General features: G+C 41.8%; 2 protein-coding genes across 2 annotated transcripts; both read right to left on the bottom strand.

The window, feature by feature from the left end:
- Positions 1 to 6,271: 6,271 nt before the first annotated feature.
- Positions 6,272 to 8,930, bottom strand: OTOR (otoraplin). Its single transcript, XM_081256727.1, has 4 exons — positions 8,811 to 8,930; positions 8,305 to 8,444; positions 7,268 to 7,378; positions 6,272 to 6,424 (listed from the first exon to the last, which is right to left on the bottom strand). Exons 1-4 carry the CDS (start codon positions 8,923 to 8,925, stop codon positions 6,401 to 6,403), a joined length of 390 nt encoding a protein of 129 aa, XP_081112853.1. The 5' UTR covers positions 8,926 to 8,930; the 3' UTR covers positions 6,272 to 6,400.
- Positions 8,931 to 15,298: 6,368 nt separating this feature from the next.
- Positions 15,299 to 25,322, bottom strand: SNRPB2 (small nuclear ribonucleoprotein polypeptide B2). The gene is made up of 7 exons (XM_081258004.1): positions 25,273 to 25,322; positions 23,135 to 23,224; positions 22,582 to 22,754; positions 18,684 to 18,824; positions 17,844 to 17,894; positions 16,364 to 16,452; positions 15,299 to 15,883 (listed from the first exon to the last, which is right to left on the bottom strand). The coding sequence occupies exons 2-7, from the start codon at positions 23,196 to 23,198 to the stop codon at positions 15,724 to 15,726; spliced, it is 678 nt and encodes a 225-aa protein (XP_081114130.1). The 5' UTR covers positions 23,199 to 23,224; positions 25,273 to 25,322; the 3' UTR covers positions 15,299 to 15,723.
- Positions 25,323 to 25,341: the final 19 nt, after the last annotated feature.

Raw genomic sequence — 25,341 nt, 5'->3', positions numbered from 1 at the left:
CAGCTTGACATAGGATGGCTCAAACAAATTAACATTCCCATCTCGACTGACTCATTTGGCCAGAATAAATTCACATGCTGCAGCAAATAGGAAAAAGGGAGAGAAGGGGTAAAAAGAGATGGGGGCGGGGTGGGGGAGGAGGGGGAGATGTTAACAACACAAGCTCATTTTTTACCTCCAAAACACACTGACTTTAGCGTAGCATACTCTTGAGAAAAAAGATTAAAACAATTGCTCACATGTGACAGAATAGTCATTTCCATTTAGAAAAATGTTTAAATCATGGGTTGGGGAGCCTTCCCTGTCTTTGTTAATAATGGGTTAGAGTGTAGGTTATATAAAGCGTGTGGATCAATAGATCATTTTCCTGATTAAATTACCGCTACACCACGGTGTTTGTAGGTGATACAGCTGAGAAGACGTAGTAGCATGGAAAGGCCTTTAAGTCACGAAAATTGTATTTCAAGGGTAGGACATGGAATAGTATTAGTTTGTGTGATTTTCCTTTCTCTCTTTTTCTTCCAGCATTTCAGATGGATAAGTCTGCTTGTTGAAGAAATGAGATTTTTTTCTTCCTAGTGCTGGCTCCTATGTCTTCTTTCCATTCAGAGCTGAAATACCCACTCCCTCCAGAGATTTGTTTAAATACTACATGAACTAGCTTACTATCTCCCTGTATTGAACTGGATCCACGAGGGCACAGCCAATAAACACGAGAAGCAATAAATGCCCACACTTATCAAGGGTCAGGAGCGCGTGACACTCAAGGCACTGACACCTTCAATTTGCCTTTTTCTAAGCCTATGAAATATTCTAGGGTTTTCTAAAACTTGACTGCACAAAAGGAGCTGCTGAATTTAACCACACTGTGAACGATGAACCAAGTCAACTGTGACTCAAGTATTTTTTGCACAAACTGTGTCTTCACAAAAGCCACTGGGGCAGGGAAGTGGGTGGGGACGCTAAAATATGGATGCTTGTAGTAGAAGTTGACTGGAGACCTGACCATCCTGACAGTCAGTCCCCTCAGTTACTCCATTTCACTTTGCCATTTCACATAGCAAGTTGGAAAAAACCCTTGTTAGGCCTGGTTAGGAAAGGGTCTTATGAATTCACGGCCAGGAATTGAAAAGATGGATCTCTAATCTTAATATCTGATGGGGATTCTGATTTACCTCTTGCAGGTTTGCAGAGAGCAAAAGCAACTTGCCTGGGACTCTCCTGGAAGTCCAGTGGTAAAGAATCCGCCTTCCAACACAGGGGACGTGGGTTCGATCACTAGTTGGAGAGCTAAGATCACACATGCCGGAGGGTGGGCAACTAAGCCCACGTGCCACAACTACTGAGCTCGTGCGCCTCAACTAGAGAGCCCACGTGCCACAAACTACAGAGCCCATGCGCCCTGGAGCCCACTACACAGCTAGAGAGAAACCTGAGCAGGCCACGCACCCGAACGAAGAAGATCCCTCACGCCACTAAAAGATCCCGTGTGTTGCCACTAAGACCCAAGGTAGCCAAAAAAAAAAAAGAGAAAATAAATAAATAAAATAAATAAATATTTTTTTAAAAAGAGAGAGAGAAAGAGAGAGAGAGACTTACTTAAAAAAACAAAAGCAGCTCACCCAGCCACCAGCCCCTTGAACAAGAGGTATGACTTTTAACAAAAAGGAACGCTATTACATTAGTAATATGCTGCCCAGTGGTGGGGAGAGATGAGCTCATGGTGCTTTCAGCAGGTAATCGAAGCCTTGTCTTAAATTGCCTTTTCTTGCCTTTTGCTGAATGTTTGTTCCAGGGAAATAGCCAAGAGAGGGAATTCTGAAGACTGTACTCTGAAAATGAGGTGCCTTGCAGAACAATGGACTCGTTAATTAGGTCAACCTTAATAGTTTCTGCAGGACTGCAGGGATTTACTCCAAAAGACCTCTAGCCACTCACTTATTAGTCATCCCAAGGATACGTCACAATTGCAGGCACTCAAAAGGAGCGGCTGAAATCAAGTGAAGTCGCTCTTGGCTGGGCCTCAGACATCAGGGAGAGTCTGATGGCCTCCTGCCATTTGCAACATCTTTTGAGGACGCAGGAGGGTGAGAAAGGGAAGGATTTGAAGAAAGAGAGCACTGAGGCTTATAAGGGGACAATATCTCCCTGGTGCCCAGGTGTTTTTAAATGTTTCTTTGCCAGAGCACCAGAGAATTTCCCTGGTCATGAAGGCAGGGAAGAGGTACCATCCCAGACATTAAATATAACATTTGTCAAGCTTGTGTGTGTGTGTGTGTGTGCACGCGCGCGCACGTGCCTGTGTGTCTGCATCTTTGTGCTAAGTATTTGCAGAATGTCTTGCAAACAACTTCAGAAAACCTAGGGAGAAAAACAGAAGTGTTCTGGAAAGAAAAGATGCTCAAGATATACTTTCGGTTCACTTAAAAAAAAATCTGTAGTTCTTCCAAGGTTTCAAAAATATTTTAAAAGCCTCTTAAATTAAAAAAGTTAATTTTACTAGCAATTATTACACGCCTGCTGTGTACTGTGCTGTGTGATTTTACAAACACTATCTCATTTAATTTAATCCTCATAATTACCTTCAAAGTTAATTATTATTATCCTCAAAGGCATTATTATTCCCACGTGTAGATGTGCAAATTGGGAAGCAAGAGGTTAAATGAAACAAACATGTGACCCAAACAACAGAAGTCTGAGCCTTCGTCCCACACGATATGGAAGAGGCACAAGGGGTCTGAAATCTACAATGATTCCCATTGCAGGAATTCCACTGGCTTTGACACAACATGAGGCATGAACCAAGTGCAGCCTGTTTGGATTACTTGTATTTATTATATTTGACATAACAAAAGTGTATCCAATATAACATCATGTACTCTAGTAATCTATACAGAATAACCTCCTCATTAGGATACATTCTGCTCATGCATACATTTTTCAAGAAGGAGTGGAAACCACAGTACCTCAGTCTCCAGCTGGGTCTCTGCTGTGATCCGAGGAGGCGTCCTCTCTTCCCAGTAGGCTGCCTGCACTGTCATGTGCTCTGGGTCTTGTACAAGGCTCTCAACAGAGTGAGGGTCAAAATGTCTGGCCAGAGACCTGAACTTCCAGCATCCAGAGAGCAGAGAGACAGCGTACGGCTCTGCAGATACAGCAAGTGCCATCAAGGTGCGGACCCGAAGTACTCACGCTCTGGTGGGGCACCCCCTTTCTGAGGTGGATTTCCCAAGAGGCATTGTTATTTACACCCCTGCTAGGATGGCGATATACAAATGAGACAACCCTATTGGCTGAGCCTAAATACGATTAGTTTACAGCTGAAACCCATCTGGCTCTAGGTTTCATGGGTGAGCAAATTATATATGTTGATCTTTATAAGGTGTGGTGACCCTCACATGCTGGTGTTGATGAAGGGCTGTGGCCAGAACTGGGATCTCAAATCTAAATTATACACGTATAGTGTATACCATATCCCTGAATGGCTGGTGGAATGACTTGGGACTATGAGAATTTCAGGTGATTTTTTTTTAAAAAAATGAAACTACAAAAAAGTACGCAATCTGGAAAATGTTACAAATACCTTTGATGTAGACGTTCCAGATGGTCCGATGGGGAAGTGCAGTTTCTGATCAGTGAAGCATCTGGAGGGTTAGAGCACAGCTCCAGGAGTGACGGCCATTCTCATGCAGCCCTCTTGGGTCAGATAATAGTGGCTGCCACGTAGGGGTCCTACCATGTGCAAACCCTTTGCACACACTGTATTTAAAATTTGTAACAACTCAGCCACGAAGTTGTCATTAACCCCTTTTATTTTTTGGCCGTGCTGCAGGGCATGCGGGATCTTAGTTCCCCAACCAGGGATAGAACCTGCGCCCCCTGCAGTGGAAGCGCGGAGTCTTAACTACTGGACCGCCAGGGAAGTCCCTAAGGACTTTTATAGTCAAGAAAACAGAGGTCCTGAGAGGTTAGAACCATTTTCAGGCATGCACAGCTAGGAAACGGCGGCACTGACATGTACATCCCACATTCTTCCATGGTGCCCTGGGCTCTGTTCTCATCACCCAATTTTTCGGAGCCACCAATTCCACACATCCCTTAAACAAGATTTCAGGTTTTTGCCTGCCAGCGTCCACCATGCCCTGACTCTTTTCTCCTTCGATGGCTTTCTGTACTGGCCTCGTCCTGCGCTGGTACCCACTCTGAGTAGCCCTGCTCTAGGCAGTCTCCCACTTGCCCTAAGTGGGCTCATGGAATCGACTTGTCTATGCTACTCATGTCCACTCCCCATATTGTTTCCTTATACTTCCATAAGCAGAAGTCTTACGGAATTAAATGTGTATGCTTTTCCCCTATTCATCTGTCCTACACCAGTTTTAACTCTTATGTCCAGCCACAGAGCCTAGAAGAGTAGAAGGAAGTTTTTCCCTTCCTGCATGGGTCCATGAATCCCTGAGGGTCTTGTTAAAATGCAGATTTTGATTCAGAAGGTCTGCAGTGGGCCCTGAGACTCTGCTTTCTAATCAGCTTCCAGGTGAGGCCATCCTGCTACTGGTCCAGGGATGGCATTTTGCTTTCCCAGAGCCTAAAGATGGTGTTTAAAGTTCCTGCAAGTGCTTTCATTCTTTTACTGCAGATAAGCCCCCCGGAGATTTAAATCAATCAATGACCTTGAACTCCTACATGAGACCAGTCCTGGGGGTGGGAGCAGATTTGGGCCAGGAGGGAGCCTATAGCTGGAAGCCCTGTGCCTGGGGCACTCCAGGCTGGATGCCTGAAGCCAGACACGTAGGGGCTTTGGACAAAGTGAGGGCACAATGGGGGTGCTGCGTGTCTCGAGGGGCGATGGGGTGTCTGGAATGGAGGGCCAGCAAGTAAGAGACAGATAGAAACAGAGGTTGGATAAATGTCTCTTAGCTTAAAATTGTGTTGAGAGCTCTAGATGTTGCATGAAATCTTTTATGGAATAAAGTGAGATAGAAAAAAAACAGTAGGTGGGTTTGGGTTTAGGGGGCTTTTTCTTGGGGGTGGGGTACCATTTTATTTGACTGACCTCCCTAAGAGTTTGGCAAAAACATATTCACCTAAAGTCACAATGGGCAGAGCTGGAAAATGACTCTGGGGTCCAAGCCTCCAACTCGTCCTAAATGCCCTTCTCCTCATGCTTGTGGGATGCTCAGACCCCAGAAAACTGAGGAACAAACCCCATTCCCAAACCCCACCTCCCAGACTTTCTATTCCTCAAGGTGAAAGTGTTTTTAAAAAAATTTTTTAAACTCAGAAATTGTGAAAAAATGTTTGAGTGTAGTACAGACATTTTAACATGTTACATTACATGTAAACAAACAAAAGCTCATGACTACATCAAAAGGATTACATTAGTAATACACAATCAAAGCCGATTTCCAGTTAAATGTAGAAAAACTTGTGGGTCCATCAGGACCACCAAACCTGTATCCCCTCACCAGATTTCTTAACACATCACCCTTGACTGGGGGAATTTGCACAGGAAGAGGAAATTCGAAGTTGAAATAGAAGTGGAGAAAATAACCCATATACTTTTTTTTTTCTGTATATTTCAACTTGAAGATTGAATAATATCCAGTAACAGCACATAATAAGGAGAAACTATTCCACTGCAAATATTTCATAAAGCACCCCACCACCACTTACTAAAATTTAAATTTTTAAATTTATTAAAATTAAAATTTTAAATTATTTAAAATTTGGGAAGAGGTAAGTTGATCATTTAGAAAGTAAAATGATTCAACTGAAATAATTTGTGAGACATTTTTTTAAAGAGAAATTTAGAGGCATAGTCCAAACATCTATGAGTCCAAACAGCTCTTTTTCTTCCCCAACAGCTTCACATCCCAAAGGCATCAAATATTAAAAGTAACAACAATCCTAGAATACTCCTTGATGACATAGCCCCTTTGGGTACATTATAATACTCCAACTGGCCAGAGAGACAAATAAGTAGAAAACATCATGTCCAAAGAAAAGACCTATGACCTAAGTTTATATGGGGCTCCAAAGAGCTTGGAAGAATTACTATTTAGAAATAACTATAAATGAACTCTCTTCTATATGATCCCTGTGTAAGAGAAGATTCTCTAGGCTGAAAAATAATTCTCTACTTTCAATTCATCCACTTAGGCAAAGGTCACCCTGTCCCAGTGGGTGGGAAGACCAGGCTCGGAGAACACCCCCTCCCCCCTGCCCTTTCCCCCTCCTTCCTTTCCCCTCCCCCCTCCCCTCCCCTTTATCTGCCATCTCCAGCCCCAAGCGAAACCCTTGAAACAAAAGTCAGAAATTAGGGACATGTATTTTTTGGTTATTTTCGCTTTTTTCTTTGTTTTTTGGTGTTTCCTTTCTATCTGCAAATTTGTCTAACTTCTTACTCGCAGAAGAAGTCAATATCCTGGAAAAAAACAAAAGCAAAAAAAGATTGAGCTGAGCATGCAGGGCCAGAAAACAGATGTAGATTCTTTATTTCAAATCATATGTAATCAAAGGGAAATTTGGATTTCAAATAAGCAACGTCTGAACCCCAGAGAGTATGACACAAGTATTACTTTAAGTCAAAAACTACTTAAAGTGAAGATTCTCAAATACACTTTTAATTTACGGTTATTTGACACACTCAAGCTCAATGCTAAGACATGATGACAAGTGAGTCGCATTTATGTAGGTCGGGCAATGTTTTGAAGTTACTTTGCACAGCAGTTAGCTCCAGGAGAATCGTTTCAAAACAACCACCTTGCAAAGTAGCTCAAAGGGGATCTTTTATTTCTGTTCTGGGTATACAAGACCCCAGGGCATTAGGAAGAGTACAATTTCTTTTTTCATGCATAAGTAGAGTCTATCTGTCACAAAAGTAGGCATTCAAAAATTTTCCAGAATGTTTTGGTTTTGTCAAATACAGGTGCTGATATTTTTCTCAGCCCAAGTCTTTAGTCAACAAGTGTACCTATCAGTAAGAGTCAGTTAGTATTATGTTTCTTTCTTTGTGACATGGAGCCCTTTCCAGGATAACTTGCATCTAACACGAAGGGGGCTGGTAGAGAAATTTCACTAACCTTTCAACATTGATAGTAGGTATAAATATTCCCCCAGATCTCGTTGTCTAGAGATGTCACCACTGAAAGTGTCGGGGGGCTTTGCTTGATGCACCTTGTAAGTTGCATGATGCATTATTCACACCTGCCTACATCTACATTACCTTGAGATCTGAGTCCTTCCCTGGCACCCCCAGGATGCTTACCGTGGTGGGAACTTCCTTGGTGGCTTCTTGGTACACATGTTGCTCCTGGACCAAGTTGCTGGGGAAATAACCCACAGTTCCCATCTCGTCCTCAGGGTGATCGCCATAAACCTGAGTGCCCAGAAGTGTAACAGTGAGGGGAAAGCTGATGTGAGTCCTCTTTTAGAAACCCTCAGGCATCCTCTTTGCTATCCATGAGAATTACATAACTGCCAGTGCTTTGCTTCTCAGTCTGGATTCTGGGGGGCTCAGACCCAAATTTGGAGTTTGCTCACAGCAACTAAGTCAACCCACAGAAATTGTGTGTGTGTTCTTTTGTGGCCTAATCTTACTGTGTCCCTACTTTAGCATTTCTCTATGCAATCTTGTGAGCTGCCTGAAATCTTTTTTGGAACCCATAAATAAAGGCTGTACCTTTTTTAAAAAGGTAAACAGACACTGTTATTTTAAAGGACTTTTAAAGGACTCTCTCTATTTTTAAAAATTCAAATGAACGGGTCTTAAGTGAATCTAAGATTTAATTCTTTATTACTTGAGAATTTATCTCTGGAGCTGGAGCTGCAGCTGCAGTGGAGGACGGTAAATCAACCCGGCTTCATCCCTCCCTAGGGCCCACCCCTGCATGTTTTAACTGAAGAAAGCAGATTCTTTGGAATTAAAGACAGTGCTAAAGTTTCCTTAAAAATATTGAAACGTAGCCTGACTGCCAGTACACATGCCTTTTACTTGGCAAATCCACTCATATATTTTTGAATAAGTTTCAAACTCTTTGGGATGTTCAAGCCCCCATGTGTTTGACTAGATCTCTTGCCAAACCATCAAATAAACCTACATTTGGTTTTGTTATGAAATTTTCTTTGTTTCTTCAAAATGCAATAAAAGCAAATATATATGAATTTTTGCACTTGTATCCACAGCATCTATATTGTTCTTAACAGCTAGTTTTAAATGTTAAAAGGCATTGCAGATAGGTAACAGGAAAAATTCAGAGCAACATATGTCAAGATGTGTATATATTTTAAATAATCTCATCTTACACTGCCAGACCAAAATTCTCCAGCTTCCTTTTCTTTTACCAGCTTTGAGTAAACATAGATCCACTGCCCTTTTTTAACGTTAATGAATCTACAGTCTGGGGCACTGTAATCTTCTTGAGCTCGGGCCAGAGAAATAGTATCTGGAAGAAAAAAACACTGAAATGTTTATCTCGAAGAAAAAAACATTGGCTCCTGGATTTTATCACAGCAAAAAGGCAGAGCATATAAGAGAACTAGGAAATCAGAGTGACTAATACCTCCTAATCTATAGCTCATGTTCAGTTCCAGAAGATAACTAAGGTATTAAAGCAGCACCCAGCAGAATCTTAGCCAAGTGAATTCTTCATGGTAAGACACAAGAGGCACGGGCCAGGAGAAACAATGCTAATCACATGCACATTAGAGAAAATTCACTTACAAGTACAATCAGATTTTATGGTATTGTTGCATATTTCTTTTTTGATTATATAATAGAAAGGTAATGAAAGGCATAAAAAAGTCCTTACAGACACACTCGTCATCTGCACACAGCTTCCTGGAAGCAAGTCTGTCCATAAATATTCCATGCACGGCACATGTGGCCACAAGACCTGGGAGGAAAAGTAACAATAGTCTTGCCATCTTCCTTTTTTGCTGGTTTTGCTTCTGCCCTTTGAGTGGAAGTGGAGACTGACTTCAGTGCTTCCTGTCTTTTATGTGAAAGCCAGACATCTGGGTAAGTCCCCCGGCCAATGGGGAGGTGGCTACCGTTCCTCTGCTTTCATAACAGCTACTGGGCTCTAGGGGCTATTTAGCATCTGATTTCCCAAAGAGACTCAAACTCTGTGTCTTTTTTACACACAAATGGTATCCAAAATGGTCCACCGTTGTTAAAGTCACTTTCGCTGTGGTTTATTGTATCAGGAAGACACTGTTGAAAGAACTATGAGAATTTTAAGTCATTTAAAAAATGTTTTTAGTTCAAACCTCATATTCTTTCAATGTATGAGCAAAGATGTGCTAACTGTAGGAAACTGTTGAAGATGTGAGATCTATACCCTTAATACAAATAATTTTGATTTAAACATTTAATAAACATCTGGATTTATATAATAGATAAGTTAAGGATGCTTACATTTACAACTCATTCACGATAGGATTCTTAGGAGTCATGTCTGTTGGGGCAAGCATGGACTGTAACACATCAAGACCCTACTAATGGGGGGTGGTGGCGGGGAGAAGGAGTAGGTGGGTTGGGAAAAATGGAACAGGCTTTTTTTCTGCCTCCTCTCTCGGAGATTTTTGAAATTCAGTCTCAAAATGCTCATGGCTCATAGAGAAGGGAGTAAAGCTGGAGGTTTGTTTCTCCTCGAACCCCCATGCCTGCCTGGCCTGCTTCAGGGCATCTTTCCCATGGGAAGAGGGGCACAGTTACAAGTCATTAAAGTTGAAGCGCTGGGACTTCCCTGGTGGTCCAGTGGTTAAGACTCCGTGCTTCCAGTGCAGGGGGTGAGGGTTCGATCCCTGGTTGGGGAACTAAGATCCCGCGTGCCACGTGATGTGGTCAAAAAAAAAAAGGACAAAGTTGAAGCGCTAATACCTGTCCCCACCTAGTCAACAAATATTTCCTGAGCACCTGCTATGTGCCAGGCACTGTTGTAGGCGCTAGAGACATAGCCGTGAATTAAAAAAGGTCTGGGCCCAAGGGTTTACTTTCTATTGGGAGAAGGAGACAATAGGTTTCTGCTTGTCGTAGGGTGTTTGGGATTTTTTTTCTCTCATAAGGTGGCCCCCCGCCCCCTCATTATTTCTAGACTAGAGGCCCTGTCAGGCTGCCCTGTCGAACTTGGTTGCTGATAAAGTTTTAGAGCAGAACCTCCTTTTCTCTCCCCCGAAACACTGTCACCTGACAAAATGAGGGACGAGCATTCAACTTACAAAATAGGTACAAAACAATTTTTCAAGGGATAAACTGGGAAAGCAAAATATAGTACAATGAAAAAGTTTGATTGTTTTAGGGATGTGTGTGTATGTAACAAAGTTTTACTGTTTGGGTGTATGTGGTGTAGGGGTGGGAGTGGTGTGTTCTTTTCAAGGGAGAATCGCTTACACGGCTGGCCCTGATGTGGAAGCTTGTGAAATCCAGTATCTTCATTATAGAAGAGGAAGCTGAGACCAGAGCTGCCTTTCTTAACCACTCCAAGCGTCAGCCAGTGGGATTGTGGTCCAGTGCCGTTTCCATGCATCCACTGTCAACTTAGAATTGGGGTTTTAAATTCTTTATTTCCTGTTTCACTTCAAGGAAGGGATGAATTAGAAATCATTTTTGAGGGCTTCCCTGGTGGCGCCGTGGTTGAGAGTCCGCCTGCCCATGCAGGGGACGCGGGTTCGTGCCCCGGTCCGGGAAGATCCCACATGCCGCGGAGCGGCTGGGCCCGTGAGCCATGGCCGCTGAGCCTGCGCTTCCGGAGCCTGTGCTCCACAACAGGAGAGGCCTCAACAGTGAGAGGCCCGCGTACCGCAAAAAAAAAAAAAAAAAAAAAAGTCTTGGACAAGTGGACGGGGTGGAAGCAGCCTCCTCGCCTTGACCTACAAGGCCCTGCATGATCTGACCCCTCCACCCTTCTGAGGTCACCTTCTGTCACTCCCCCTCACTGGCTCTGTTCCCGGCACACCAGGCACTTGAAAACGCGAAGAGCATTTCTGCTTTAGGCCCAAGCTTATTGCCTGGGATACGTTTCCTCCAGATACTGGTCTTCTGCTCTCTGATAGTCAGGATGTCTCCACCGACAGACCAGTTTAACAGAGCCAGCCCCGCACTCCCGCAACCCAATCCGTCCATCACTCGACCAGTGGACCCTGTTCTGATGCACGTTTCATACCTGACATGCCTTGTTTACTTACTTGGTGATTTGTCCCCCTGACACCACAATGAAAGCCCCACGAGGTGGGGACGTCCACTGCTCTATCTTTAGCACCCAGAAAAATACTCGGTACTCATAAATAGGTATTCATTGAATGACTGCATGATCCCTGAAATTATATGCTTAGGTGTATACATGCATGTGTACTCTTTTTCTGGGGAAAGTCCCTAGGTTTTATCAGGCCTAAAGAGATGTTCATTACACCCCTCAAATTAAGACTCATTGACTAAATCATTAGGGCAGAGACGCCGGGGTCCTGCCACCAAAGCATGGTCTCCAGACCAGCAACTTTAGCATCACTTCATAAAGTCTCTCAGGCCCCACCCCAGTCCTGCTAAATCGGAACCGACTTTTTAACAAGATACAAGTGATTCGTATGAACATTAAAGTTTGAGAAGTGCTGTTCAACGGCACATCAAATACAGCATAGACTTTTAGCCAGGATTTCACATTTGTCATCAGGTCTGCTGGATACAACACTTTCAAGGGACAAAATGCCTGTTAAGTACCCAAACAAAATACTTTAAGCCTTTAAGTTTAAAATGGAGATGTGAGACTCTCCCAATAGTTTCCATTTTGACGCTATCTTCTATAGACTACCTTTGAAAAATATAATCTGAACTAATAATCTAATCATATAAGCCACTTCATAAAGGTAGAAATCTGCTTTGTTCGTTCATAACTTTGACTCAGGCTGGACTCAATCGGGGAGCTTAAGAAATATTGACGACTGGGTTTCACCCCTAGAGATTGGGATTTAATTGATCTGGGGTGTAGGTTAGGCATGGGTGTTTGAAAATATCTCCCAGATGATTCTAATATGCAGCCAAAGTTGAAAGTTAAATTCAAGTTGAAAACTGCTATCTTTAATGGATAACAACATCTGCTCCTTCTAGACCCTCCGTGCAACTCCCACAGATCAGGAAGTTAAGGATGGTCAGAAGATCCTAGTTTGATCGAATCTTTTTCAAAATATAGTTAGTAAATACATGGAGATTAATGGGCCTCGAGAAGAATAAGTTACAAGTAAGGAGAGGGGAAAGGCTAGAATAAACTCAGTGCTATTGGGTTGCAATCAGAGGTACTGTTGCAAATTCATTATTTTTAGTATAATTGAGTAGATATACCCATAGATATATAGATGTGATACCTCTATATAAAATTAAGATCCTGAAAGGTTAGGACAGGCTGAGGAACTGACAGGAGACTAAAGAGGCACAACTACACTCAACACATGATCCTGGATTGGATTCTCGGGTCATGATTGGGACATCAATCAATAGGATGGGGACTTCCCTGGTGGCACAGTGGTTACGAATCCACCTGCCAATGCAGGGGACACGGGTTCGATCCCTGGTCTGGGAAGATCCCACATGCCACGGAGCAACTAAGCCCGTGAGCCACAACTACTGAAGCCTGCATGCCCTAGAGCCTGCATGCCGCAACTACTGAGCCCACGTGCTGCAATTACTGATGCCTATGCGCCTAGAGCCCATGCTCCGCAACAAGAGAAGCCACCTCAATGAGAAGCCTGCGCACCGCAACAAACAGTAGCCCCACTCGCCACAACTAGAGAAAGCCCGCGCAGCAACGAAGGCCCAATGCAGCCAAGAATAAAACATAATAAAATACAAAAAAATAAATTGGATGAATGTTATTCCTTGATGTTGCTGGTCATCTAGAAGTCATGTGGAAGAGTGGTCTTGTACTTAGGAAATCCACACTGAAGTTTTAAGGGGTAACAAGCGATCAGGTCAACACACTGTCAAATGGTTCTGCTAGGGCTCAGGGTGGGCCTCCCCGAAATAAGGTATACTGATTATTTTGAATTAGTTACTTAAGAAACTGCCAATGCAAAAGTGACACCCTGACCCTCCTGTCTCCCAGAAAGCAGGAAATAAATCTCTCATGTGAAAGATGCACCCCCTGCATCTAGAGGTAGGACACCCCTTTCACCAGAGATAGGGAATTCAGGTCAAGAAGCTTGTCTAAACAAACCTTGTTACTCCTTTACTACCCCAGGGTCAAACTGTTTAGATTCTTTACTGAGCACCCCAAACCTGTTTCTTTGCGGCGTCACTTCACCTCTAGTTTCTTTCTCTAGAAGGTATAAAAGCTGCCTGCTTTGGCCACTACTTAGGTCTCATTTCTATGAGACCTCTGTCTGCATGAATTAAAAAAATTTTTTTTCCCGTTAATCCGTTTTGTATCAATTTCATTATTAGTCCAGCCACAAGAACTCAGGAGGGGTGGAGGGGGAAATTTCTCAACAGTTCAAAAATATGTATGGGAGCTCTGCGTACTATTTCGGCTCTTATATAAATTGGAAAACTTTTCAGAATAAAAAGCTTTCAAAGGTAATCAAATGTCACTCCTCTGCTTGAAATCTTCTTCTAACAGAACGCATGTCCAACACAGACTTGTATGTGAATGTTCAGAGCCACTTTATTCCTAATGGCCCCAAACTGGAAAGAACCCAAATGCCCATCCACTGGTGGAACAAACTGCTGATCCACGCAAGAGATGAATCTCAAAAGCATACTAGGACAGGGCACAGTCGCACTGACAGAAAGCAGATGGGTGGCTGCCTGGGGTCGGGATGGGGGCACAAGGCAGCTCTTGTCTTTGAGGGGTGACAGAATGCTCTATATCATGACCCTCACACAGCTTATACAACTGCCAAAACTCATCAACTATTGATAAGAGTACTAAGAGTAGCGGGGGCTGCGAGCTCTGTAGTTGTGGCTCGCTGGCCCTAGAGCGCAGGCTCAGTAGTTGTGGCACACAGGCTTAGTTGCTCCACGGCATGTGGGATCTTCCCGGACCAGGGACCGAACCCGTGTCCCCTGCATTGGCAGGCGGGTTCTTAACCACTGCGCCACCAGGAAAGTCCTGTGAGACATCTTCTGAGACAAGCTAAGGGCAGTCACTGAGAGCAAGCAGTTAGAAAATGTTATCAGCGTTTGGCCTTGCTGTCAACATGCAACAGCATGGTCTTTTTCCTAGTAACTCACTGTTCATACATTTTATGGACATACATGAACTTGACAACTAAGTTAAAAAGTTATTCATAAGAATCAGACTCTGCAGGTGGAAAGTTAAGGGATAAAAATTATTCTGCTTTTCCTCCTTATGTATGCACAAGAGTGATGTGATAAAAATCTACGAAACTCTGAAAGTAGTCTTCCTATAAATATGTATTCCATATATATTCAATACATAAAGAAATATGTGATAAGGAAAACTCTTGTTGCAGGAAATATTAAAACAGAGACACAAGAAGTGATTAATAGTCACTTTACCATGCACTATACATAAAAAGTCGTCCACTTCTATAGACACCTGTGGTTTTGCTAGCAGGGGACTTGAATCAATAGCCTTAGGTAGACATCCAACACTACAGAAAATGAGCTTTGGAAATACCTGAGCATCAGCGTTCAAGAAGCACAAAGAGGCGGCAAGATTAGGATTGGCAACCTGTGCAAGTCAGCCTACTGGTCTTCAAAAAGATTACCGACTAAAAATCTTTCCTTTGGAGGTCGTTCAATAACGAGGTTAATAACTGAGCAGGTATTCCTTAGGAACGATCCTGCCTCAAGAGGGTAAGAGCATAAAATGTGAAGTCTAAAGACAATATTCCCTTTCCATCTGTTTTCCCAGAAAACAGTAAGTACAGTTACTCCTAAATGACCTTTATTCAATTAAAAACTGAATGAAAAGACTTGTGAAATGTCTACTACCAGCAAATACTATGCTCATGTATTTGAATATGAAGATGAATTGAGATCCTGCCCAGGTCCCGCCTTCTTCTGATATCCAGGATATCACTTTTATCATTAGTAAAAGAATCATTAAAAAACACAAACAGGGAATTCCCTGGCGGTCTAGTGGTTAGGACTCAGCACTTCCACTGCAGGGGGCCTGGGTTCGATCCCTGGTCGGAGAACTAAGATCCCGAAAGCGGTGTGGTGCGCCCAAAGCAAACAAACAAACAAACAAACAAAAATCCTACAAACAAAAACAAATGAAAAAATGAATTCTAGGATGGTAGTTCATACGCATAAAACATTACAGAAAATATAATCAAGTGCTTGATCTAACTCTCCTTTACTTTTATTAAAGTGGTTCAATGTTTCTCTACCATTAGCTACTCCAAAATAACACTAGAAAAGCATCTACCATTAGCTACTCCAAAATAACATAAGAAAAGCATCCTATTACAGTTTTATATACCTTAAGATGTGTTCTAGACGAGCATAAGCATTTGATGATAGGACAGTGGGCCAATAAATGAAATATTATATACAGAATACAAATAAAATTTATTGTACAAAATTAAGGCCTTCACATCATAGTTCACTAAGGCTAAACAAAGACTAGGTAATGTTTTAAATCCTTTACAAAAATTTCACATACACTTTCCCCTACCCCCAACTATTAAAATGGCCTGACCAAATGTTATCAAAACGAAAACTATACATAACACCAAGTCCTTTAAAGGCAGCTTTCCCAAATCTTATTTCTTGGCATAGGTGATCTTCATGGCATGGGATGGTGTGATCTTAAATCCCTGTAAAGCATCCCTGGCAGCTCCAGCCTGTCCATCGTTTTCAAATTCAACAAAAGCAATGTCATGCCTCCCAGGTACCAAACGTACTTCCTTGAAACCAGGGAACCTATAAAGAATTAAAACAATTTTTACATATGTAAACAATTTATATACATGTAAATACAGAAATGACATCAAATACGTAAATGTCTGTGTTTAAATTTGGTAAGCAACTTCCTGATATGAGTCCAGGAAAAGTATCATATCCCAGAAAGAATCCTGAGTGGGATGAAAGAGCCTAAAACATAATTAATACCATGAAAAAAACTGCAGGAATCATGTAAGCTAATTCTGTTTTTGTCATTTCATCAAAGCTTTGTTTCCTGTTTTACTCATCAACTAGAATTAATAATTCAAACATTACAGGTAATTTAGCTTTTTATTTGCTAAATCTGCAGACTGGCTTCAATTCATGATTAATCCTGGAGCAACTCAATGAAGCTGCAAGGAATTACTGTGTGATATACAAACGGATTGAACCCAGGGAAGTGCTCTCTGTCCAGTCAGGAGACTCTCAGAACACAGACTTGTTTATGAAAACACTTACTGATTAAACAGCATGGATAACATCATCTCATTAGTCTCTTCTGGTAAATTATTAAGGAATAAAATATAGTTTGGAGGGTAATCAGGGACCTATTAAAAATAAAAGGCAAAGTTAGTTTGTAAATATAAAAAGTACAGTAAACCATTTGGCTCTTATATTAAAATCTAAACTTCAGAAAACTACATTCCACCGTTTAAGGCTTGTGAAATCTTACTACATCGAACACTAAAGCTGAGAAACAGTGACACCAGAGAAATAAGCAAAAACCTAACAGTAACCAAACAAGGTAGACATTCAAGTCACTTAATAAATATATGGAAGATTACAAATCTTGTTAACAGTTTTTAAGTATTTAATTAACGGTATTTAAAACAATATTTAAGTTTTAAGCATCTGGAGGTCAGCCGGAACGGGAGGATTCTGTCGTCTGGATTATATAACCGATCCTAACAAACCAGAGAAGGAATCGGTGTCACCCATCCTCAGCTGCTTAACCCTCAGATATTCAATGCTCTGCACTATCGCTTACTACCTCCCAGTGTGAGAGAAAATCTGGAAATAGAAAGATTTCCACTTAGAACCACTGCTTGGCAATTTTTAATGGTTTTTTTCCTGAGTAAATGAGATATACATGGCATCTAGTTACATACAGTAAGTGGATACACACTGTTATGGGGAACTATAGGGAAAGGTCTTTATATGTAAGAGCCTCTGTCTTCAGGCTAATTTCGTGGAAGAAAAAAGATGAAATGTAAAGACCAACTTAGGGCTTAGAGAATTAAGTGCTGGCATTTGTGAACTGGACTATAATTGTTGAAAGACTTCAGAAGAGTAGACAATGCAAGAAAATGCAAATAACTTAAAATCAGAGGAGGAAAACCTCAGTGGTGCAAGGAATTCCCTGGATGTGAAGACCCTGTCAGACCCTAGCACCCAAGGGGCTCATCGGAAACTATTAGAACATAACTCAGGCTTTCTTTTTGAGGTCTTCATTGGGAAGCTTAGGTAAAGAGTTTCTAAAACTCTTTGGTAAAGAGTTTCCTGATAAGTCTGTATCAGGAGACTTAAATATATATGTGCTGTGGAAATAAGAGCTAAGGCAACTGTAAAACAACTTTGCTCTATCAGAAAAGATGGGTTAGTGCTTCAGCCAATGGGAATGGATACCAAGCCACAAGCCTGGAAAGCTCTGGGCCATGTACTGTGCGGAAAACAACCATTTTGCTCCTTGACCTCACAGAGCTTAGAATCTATCGTTTTGATTCTGTCACTGACTCACCATGGGAAGCAAGGAATAAAGTCAGGTTTTGTTTTCTCCCTCTTAAAGAAAATTAAAATGTTTTGAGGAGTGAGTTTCCACGTTATTGTGGCTTATACATGGAATCATTTTCAGTTTTTGGAGACATGCATGTTGTTGTAATTATTGTTATTGTTTTGTAATTTTATTTTAAAGTAAGTATCACATGGAAAAAAATATTACCTGAGGATTTGGTGCTGCATTTCCTTGGGTATTAGCTGAATTTGGTGTTCCCTAACCCAAAGAAATAGAGAAACAGTTAACATTTCCAACCCCTCTAAAAAAGCAGCAGGTACTTATATTTTAAATTGCTTCATAAAAATAAGATTAACAGACAGACTTTTAAATCTATTTAACTTTACTTTCACTGAGAATTTACATCTTAAAACTCTGACTCAAACATTTATGTATTTAACTTGTCAAATGTTTCTGAAAGGTCTAGATCAGAAAGTTCAACCTCTAAGCTTTAAAATTATGGAGATATATAAATATAAGGACCAGTCTTTCTCTTTTTTTAAAACAACTAGAAAGAAGTCAAGCATTATACTTAGTACAACTGATTTCTAATCACTTTCAATCCCAAAGTAACTACTTTTTGGATGATAATTTCACCTTTATCTGGTATTTTAAATTAGATTTTGAATTCCTGAACTGTTCAAAGAAAGCAGCTTTCAGTGGCATACTCATTAAAGATAACATCTACAGTATTATTTATACACAGAACTTGAAAAATAAGCCAATAGAAATTAACAAATTTTGGAGAATGATGGAACTAAATGTCATGCAAATTCAAATAAAACTGTTCAATATAAATCTGCATATGTAAAGGTTTATATTTTAATCTGTTGCTTAAACACAAATATTGGAATTTTAGAATTCAACCATTCCAGCTTCTTAAAAATCTACCTTTAAACACACACATGTGCACATGCGTGCCTCAAAGATCACCCCTCAAATGGAAGACAGACATCTCTATCAAATTTGTAACACACACACAAAAAAATGAACTTTTGCCCATCTTACCTGACCAGGTTTTTTGTTCATGGTTGTTGCAGTCTGTTCCACGGTTTTGGCTTTTTTCTTTTCTTTTTTCTTTTCTTTGTCAGCAAAAGTGCCACGCATTTTAGATATTATATCAGAATCTGTTTTTGCATACTGGATTCGCTGTTTTAATTATTTGAAAACAAGTTACTTTTCATCATGCTGAAGGCTGTTTCTACACTTGTCATTAATATTTCAAATTTCATTATGCAAATATGAGCTGATTTTAAACACATACTCAAGGAAATCTATCAAATATACTGAGCACCGAATGAAAATAAATCGTGACTCATGATTCACAACTGAGACAAAGTTAGATTCAACTGTGTTTATTGTAAGAAAAAGCCATAGATTTTCATATGAGAAAAACAGGACTTTGAAATATCTGCACCCCTGCCCCTCTCCATTTAAAAGAACAGAGAAAACTGCATTGGAAAGCTCTCTGTCCCTTACAGGAACACTCCACAGAGAGTCCATATATGCGTGGAATTTGTTACTTCCAAAGTTGAAGTACCAACGATTGAGAATGACTTTCCCTTGAATCTGGTCTCTTATTTTTAAGTGAAATGACTGACAGTGGCATCCGCTTAAAGTTAAAAAGCTTTGAAAGGAAACAAAAAGACGGCGTCACAGCTCGTGCAACCAGGTCACTTGCATGAGTGATATGCCATGGCCAGCAGGCACGGCACACACGACTGAACAAGCGGTGAGAAACACTGGTCCAGGACAGCATTTCATGAACTTCAATGTGCATTCCAGTTACCTGGAGAGCTTGTAAGAGTGCAGATCCTGATGCGGGGGGTCTGGTGAGGCCTGAGATTCTGCACGTCTAACAAGCACAAAGGGGATGGTGGGGCCCACACTTTGAGCAGTATGGCCCTGGCCTAAAGCATTATCGCATAGCTGAATGATCGGGGGAACCGAGGCAGGGGCGGCAGGCCTCCCACGATACCTCAGTCCCTGAGGCTTCCTCTGGCTGCTGGACCATGGCAGCTCCAAGTGGATTTACCCTGCGAGCAACTCCGCTAGTCTTGCACGTCATCATCTAACCAAAAGAAAGAGTTTTGGACCAACTCTGACTTGCTCCCAGGGATTCCCTCCCAACTCCCTTCTTCCTGACCTGAACAGATCTTGGGTGATCTTGTATTTGTCCCTATGACCTGTGAAAATTTCTGACCTCAGCCCTCGCTCTTGGCTGGCTGGTCTAGAGCAGCAGTTCTCAACCACAGGAGAATCTGCCCACGCGGAGACAGCTGGCACTGCCGACTGGAGACACCGTGTTGTCATGCTAAGAGGGCAGAGGCCAGAGATGCTGCTAAACACTCTTCCATGAACGATACAGCCCCAACAATAAAAAAGTATTCAGTTCAAAATGGCAAAAGTGCCAGTGTTGAAAACCCTGGTCTAGACTAAATACTGGTCAGGGATAAAAGTCCACCCACAGCTTAGAGAAGGTGCAAGATTTACATTTATACCTAAGGTTTCACGACAGAAGTCCTTAGGAAGATGGTTCCACTTTACTGAGGTATTTTTGGAATTTAATGACCAAATGCCCTTGAATCACAGAGAATAATTTTGTTCTGAGTTCCAAGTTATAGAAAATTTTGTTCATTTCTGATCTGGTGTGTTGGCAACTGAAACCACCTAAGTAAGTATAAACAAGACAGCTCAAGGAACATTCTTTTCTTTCTTCCAGGATGTGGGAGATTTGCCAGTATCTACTACTTTAGTGAAGGTAGAGAACAGACCTCCTAAAATACCTTCAATATGAGATCAGTCTAATGGGCTTTCTCCATTGATTTTAAATAATTAGCTGGCAAGGTGAAGCCAGTGCCAAACGCAGCAAACAATTTCCAGCTTTCCTGGATCTCAGTCACAGGCACATGCAAACCTGTCATCCCAACTTAGCAAAACAGCCCTAAAACCCTCTACGAGAAGAAACTGTTCCTTCCTACTAATGTAATTGTAGATTTAAACTAAAACCCAGTCTTACGCTACTGCCAACTGAGATCTCACTTATGCTAGTTCTTTACACTACTGAGAAAGATAAACTGGTCTCAGGAAATGCCAATTTACTGAAAACTGGGGTATGCAGGTACTATCCCCCAGTTTTCTGCAATAGGACTTTCCACATATATGGTGCCCAGTCAGGTGGGAAATGATGGGAAAAGGAGAGCTGGACGGAGGATGGGAAGAAAATGTGCTCCAGTAACAGACAAACAGCGCTCAGGCCTGAATTAAACAGCGTGGTACCAAAGTCCTCAGACTACTGACCACAGCCAACACTGCCTGATGTTGTATGTTAGGTCTTCTTGAGACACAGCACACTCATCGATCTGCACACCTTCTGTGGCTGCTTCTCTGGCCCTAAAGGCAAGTTATGTAGCTGCAAAAGAGATTACCTGGCTCATAAAGCCTAAAATATTTAGTCTGGCCCTTTTACAGATAGGGTGCTGAATCCTAGTTTAGGGGGGAAAAATCACAATTTTGGGTGTCCAGGAGATTAGCTTTCAAGTCCTGATGATGCCACTGGTTACAGCAACATAAGCTTTCTGTGCCTGATTCTTCATTTGTATTAAAAAAAAAAAAAAGGGATCAGATGAGAGGTCTGCACTACAGATTATGGGCCAAATCCAGCCCATGGCCTGATTCTGTATGGCTTATGAGTTAAGTACTTTTTTCTTTCTTCTTTTCTTTATTTTTAAACACAATTTTTAAAGGATTGTTTAAGAAAACCACACACACACACACACACACACACAAGAATATGCAATAGAAACCGTATGTGGCCCACAAAGCCTAAAATATTTATTATCTGGTCCTTTATAGAGTTTTTGCTCGCTTCTGAATTAGACCAAAGAATATCCAGTTTGCTTATATATATATATATATATATATATTTTTTTTTTTTTTTTAACAGGTGAAAGTGAACATGAGCACAGAGCCAGTTAATGGCAAAACTAGAATGAGAACATGGGTCCTTGACACTCTGGGCCTCGGCTCTTTCCCCAACATCCCTTCCCATCACATTCCAGTTCTGGAAGAAAAGCACTGAAATCCACACCCAAGGTACTACGTACCTATTCACACACCTAGAGCCCCTTGCTATATACGCTGTCTCCACCCTGATCCAATCCTCTGCCATCCCTGACTTATACCAATGCCTCCTGAGTTCCCTAGGTACCTATTCACACACCTAGAGCCCCTTGCTATATACGCTGTCTCCACCCTGATCCAATCCTCTACCATCCCTGACTTATACCAATGCCTCCTGAGTTCCCTACTTCCCTTCTGCCCTTCCCACAATCCAATCTTCATCCAGCTGCTAAATGTGAAATCTCATGTCACTCCTGAGTTTAAAACTTTCCATGTGTGACTATTTCATTTCCCTTCATTGTTATTCATTAATAAAACCTATGACTTTACATCTGTGAACTGTCCTCAGATCAGTGCTTTGACTGCATAGCTTCTGACATGCAGTATTTCACTATGCTACTTTCTGAAACTTCAGACTGGATTCCCTCTTTGACCCACGATTTTTGTTTTGTGTTGTTTTACAAGTTTACAGAGGTTTCTTTTTAATCTTCTGAGTAATTACTAATTTCTAGCTCTTTTGAGATGAGAATATTGCCTATACTGCCATTGTTTTTAAAATATTCTACATCTCTACATCTACATTTTTGCCTATTTGAACTACCATAAATCAAGAAGTGAATTATAAGCTCTACTACTGTGTTTCTATAAAAATAAATACATAAATAAAATAAACCCAAACCCACTCTTAACTGAAGGCAAAAAGCAATAGCCATATTTTCAAGGGTATATTTACAAATCTATCATACCATTAATAGCGATTAATGCCAAAATAAGATTGATTTACCATCGGTTTGCCATAAAATGGAAATCCTTGTAACTGTCTCAAGGCATTTGTGGATGAGCCCAGTTCCTTAAATATAACAAAAGCTTGCCCCCTCATCTTCATGGTCTTTAGAGCCACAATATCTACGACGTGGCCAAACTGAGAAAACAGGGCATACAGGGATCTCTTCAATTCTGCACAAAATTAGAGGGGAAACCAGTTATTTGTGAATGAAACTATGACAAGATTCTTCATAAAATGACACGGCACTGAGTGCCCCCCCTCATTTATTTGTACAAAGTTACATATTTTAATAAAAACATCATACTATTCCCATTAGCGGTCTAATTTTAAGTTTTTGAAACCATTTATCTATGAGTGAAAACAGATTCAACACATTTTCAGCCCCTACCTATTTTTATCTTTAAAAAGCCTTAAAATCCTTACACAATAAGGGATAAACCATTATTTCAGGCACTGTGAAAGATGACTAGATGAGAAATTTTGAAGCTGTATAATTTTTAAGATGGTAGTAAGCAAACACACTTTAGCTTTTTTTTTAAAAAGCACTTACCCTCTTTTTTAATTTTGTCATTCATATTGTTGATATAAATTGTGTGATTTGGTCTGATATCCATGTTGTGGGTTAAACTGTTCAAATAGCCTAAAGAGACAGTAAATATTCTGTTATTAAACAGGGAGGATTCATTCATGATAGTCTGGCATTAAGGACACAGCACAAGGGAACTAACTTTTCAATTCTTTCAACCCCCAATGTCAGAAAATATCAGTTTGGCAGTAGTCTTTAAAACCTCTCGAGGACTTCCTAGCCCTCTTTTTTAAACAAAAGGAGAACAGTTCTCAGGCTGAAAACTTGGTGGGGCACTATTATCTAGTCAGATTTTACTAACATTCTTTTATTCCATACATTTATTTATTTTTATACTTATCTTTCACTTATGACAAGTGATACTGTTCTCCCATCTACCTAATAACTTTTCTTTTTAAATAAAATTTAAAAATTGAGATTTGAAGAAAAATGAAAAAAGAAACTAGCAAATGTATATCCAGTAAAAATCATAAAGATAGAACATTAATGGACTTCCCTGGTGGCGCAGTGGTTAAGAATCCGCCTGCCAGTGCAGGGGACACGGGTTTGAGCCCTGGTCTGGGAAGATCCCACATGCCGCGGAACAACTAAACCCTTGCGCCACAACTACTGAGCCTGTGCTCTAGAGACCATTAGCCACAACTACTGAGCCCACGTGCCACAGATACTGAAGCCCGCGTGCCAAGAGCCAGGGCTCCGCAACAAGAGAAGCCACCACAATGAGAAGCCCACGCACCACAACAAAGAGTAGCCCCCGCTCGCCACAACTAGAGAAAGCCTGCGTGGAGCAAGTAAGACCCAACGCAGCCAGAAATAAGTAAATAAGTACACTTATTTTTTTAAAAAAAAGAACATTAATGAAGTTTGCCAAGAACTCTTTCATGGATACTCTTACAAAGCCCCTTCATACTATTACTTAATTTATCACCAACAGCCCTCACTCCAAATTCACCTCTAATGGACTTGAGAGGCTGGAGCGGTACCGCCTGATGGTTAAGAGCTCAGATTCTAGAGCCAGCCGGATCTGAATTCAAATCTGTCTATGCTTCTTACTAGCTGCTTGACTGAGGGCAAGTTCTAATCTCCCAGGTCCAAATCTGTAACACGGGGATGGTAACAGAATCTACCCAGTAGAGCTAGAAAGGCTAAATGAGATAAAGTTCTAGCAGCTCTGGAATCAGAAGTAAGCACTTCGAGCAGCTGTTACTAATGTCTTTTACAGGTTAATGCAAGTCCTTGCCCACAGTTACACAGCTGATAAACAGGAGGCCTGAGAATTCAGCCCTTGTTTTCTGTGTCTTGCACTTTTCACACCCACCACACGATTTCATTTTTCCCACTGTTTTAGTTGCAAATTGTGGCCTTGCTTTATTTCCTTGGTGCCCCGCATATTTCTTCGTTCGATGAACATTTACACCCACAGTATGTGCACAGCATAGGATGACTGACAAGGAAAGGGCCCACAGACAAGGGCTGTACTTGTGCGGGTAACAGGTGAAAGGTAACGCTTCTCAGAGGCTTGCGACGCCCTAAACTGAAACCTGGGGGACTGGGGTCGCGAACGACGACGAGAAGGAAGTGACAAGCATCAAACTGAAGGCAGAGAGATCAGAGGGGAAGTTCTCGCTTTATCTCACGCGAGGTTTGATGGTGGCCTGGATTAGTGCTGGGGTACCGGGAGTCGCCTCCCGGATGCAAAAGGGAGCCTCTGGCAAGCACTTGAAGGCTCAGAGCGAGCTGTAAACGACTCGCACCAGCGAAAAAACACCAGTTATCCATAACTTCATATGCGCGAGGGTCCCCGCCTCTCCAGACGCAGGCACATTCGCCTACGGCCCCAGCCCGAAGCCCCAGGAAGTGGCCACACGATCCCCGGCTCCGACCCGTCCCGCCAGAGACAAGGTTCCTAAGTCCAGGAGCCTCGCCAGACCCGAGCGTCAGTTTCCATGCCTCCCTCGCTTCCTCGCCGACCCTCCGCGAATACGTTCCGGCCCCGGCGCCGCGCCCTGCCCACCCCCAGCTCCCGCAGGAGAGCGTATGGCCGAGTGACAACCCGCAGCCGGGAAAGCGGAGAAAGTTAAGAAGAAAGCGCTTCAACTCACCGGAGGCGTCTGCGGCGTCCCGTACGACTCACAAGCCGGAAGCCGGAAGCCGGAAGCCGGAAGCCGAGC

Source organism: Mesoplodon bidens (genome assembly GCF_964165515.1).
Source record: "Mesoplodon bidens genome assembly, chromosome: 15".
Taxonomy (NCBI): domain Eukaryota; kingdom Metazoa; phylum Chordata; class Mammalia; order Artiodactyla; family Ziphiidae; genus Mesoplodon; species Mesoplodon bidens.
This window is presented reverse-complemented; position numbering and strand designations above follow the sequence as displayed.

Excerpts from the sequence above, each read along its gene's own strand:
- OTOR (XM_081256727.1), bottom strand. The coding sequence starts at position 8,925 with ATGGCAAGACTATTGTTACTTTTCCTCCCAGGTCTTGTGGCCACATGT. Across the intron at positions 8,445-8,810 it reads TGCAGATGACGAGTGTGTCT|ATACTATTTCTCTGGCCCGA; the intron begins GTAAGGACTTTT and ends TTTTTCTTCCAG. Across the intron at positions 7,379-8,304 it reads GAGAATTTTGGTCTGGCAGT|GTTTATGGCGATCACCCTGA; the intron begins GTAAGATGAGAT and ends CTGGGCACTCAG.
- SNRPB2 (XM_081258004.1), bottom strand. The coding sequence starts at position 23,198 with ATGGATATCAGACCAAATCACACAATTTATATCAACAATATGAATGAC. Across the intron at positions 18,825-22,581 it reads CATTTTATGGCAAACCGATG|CGAATCCAGTATGCAAAAAC; the intron begins GTAAATCAATCT and ends TAATTAAAACAG. Across the intron at positions 16,453-17,843 it reads ATGCAGCACCAAATCCTCAG|GTCCCTGATTACCCTCCAAA; the intron begins GTAATATTTTTT and ends TATTTTTAATAG.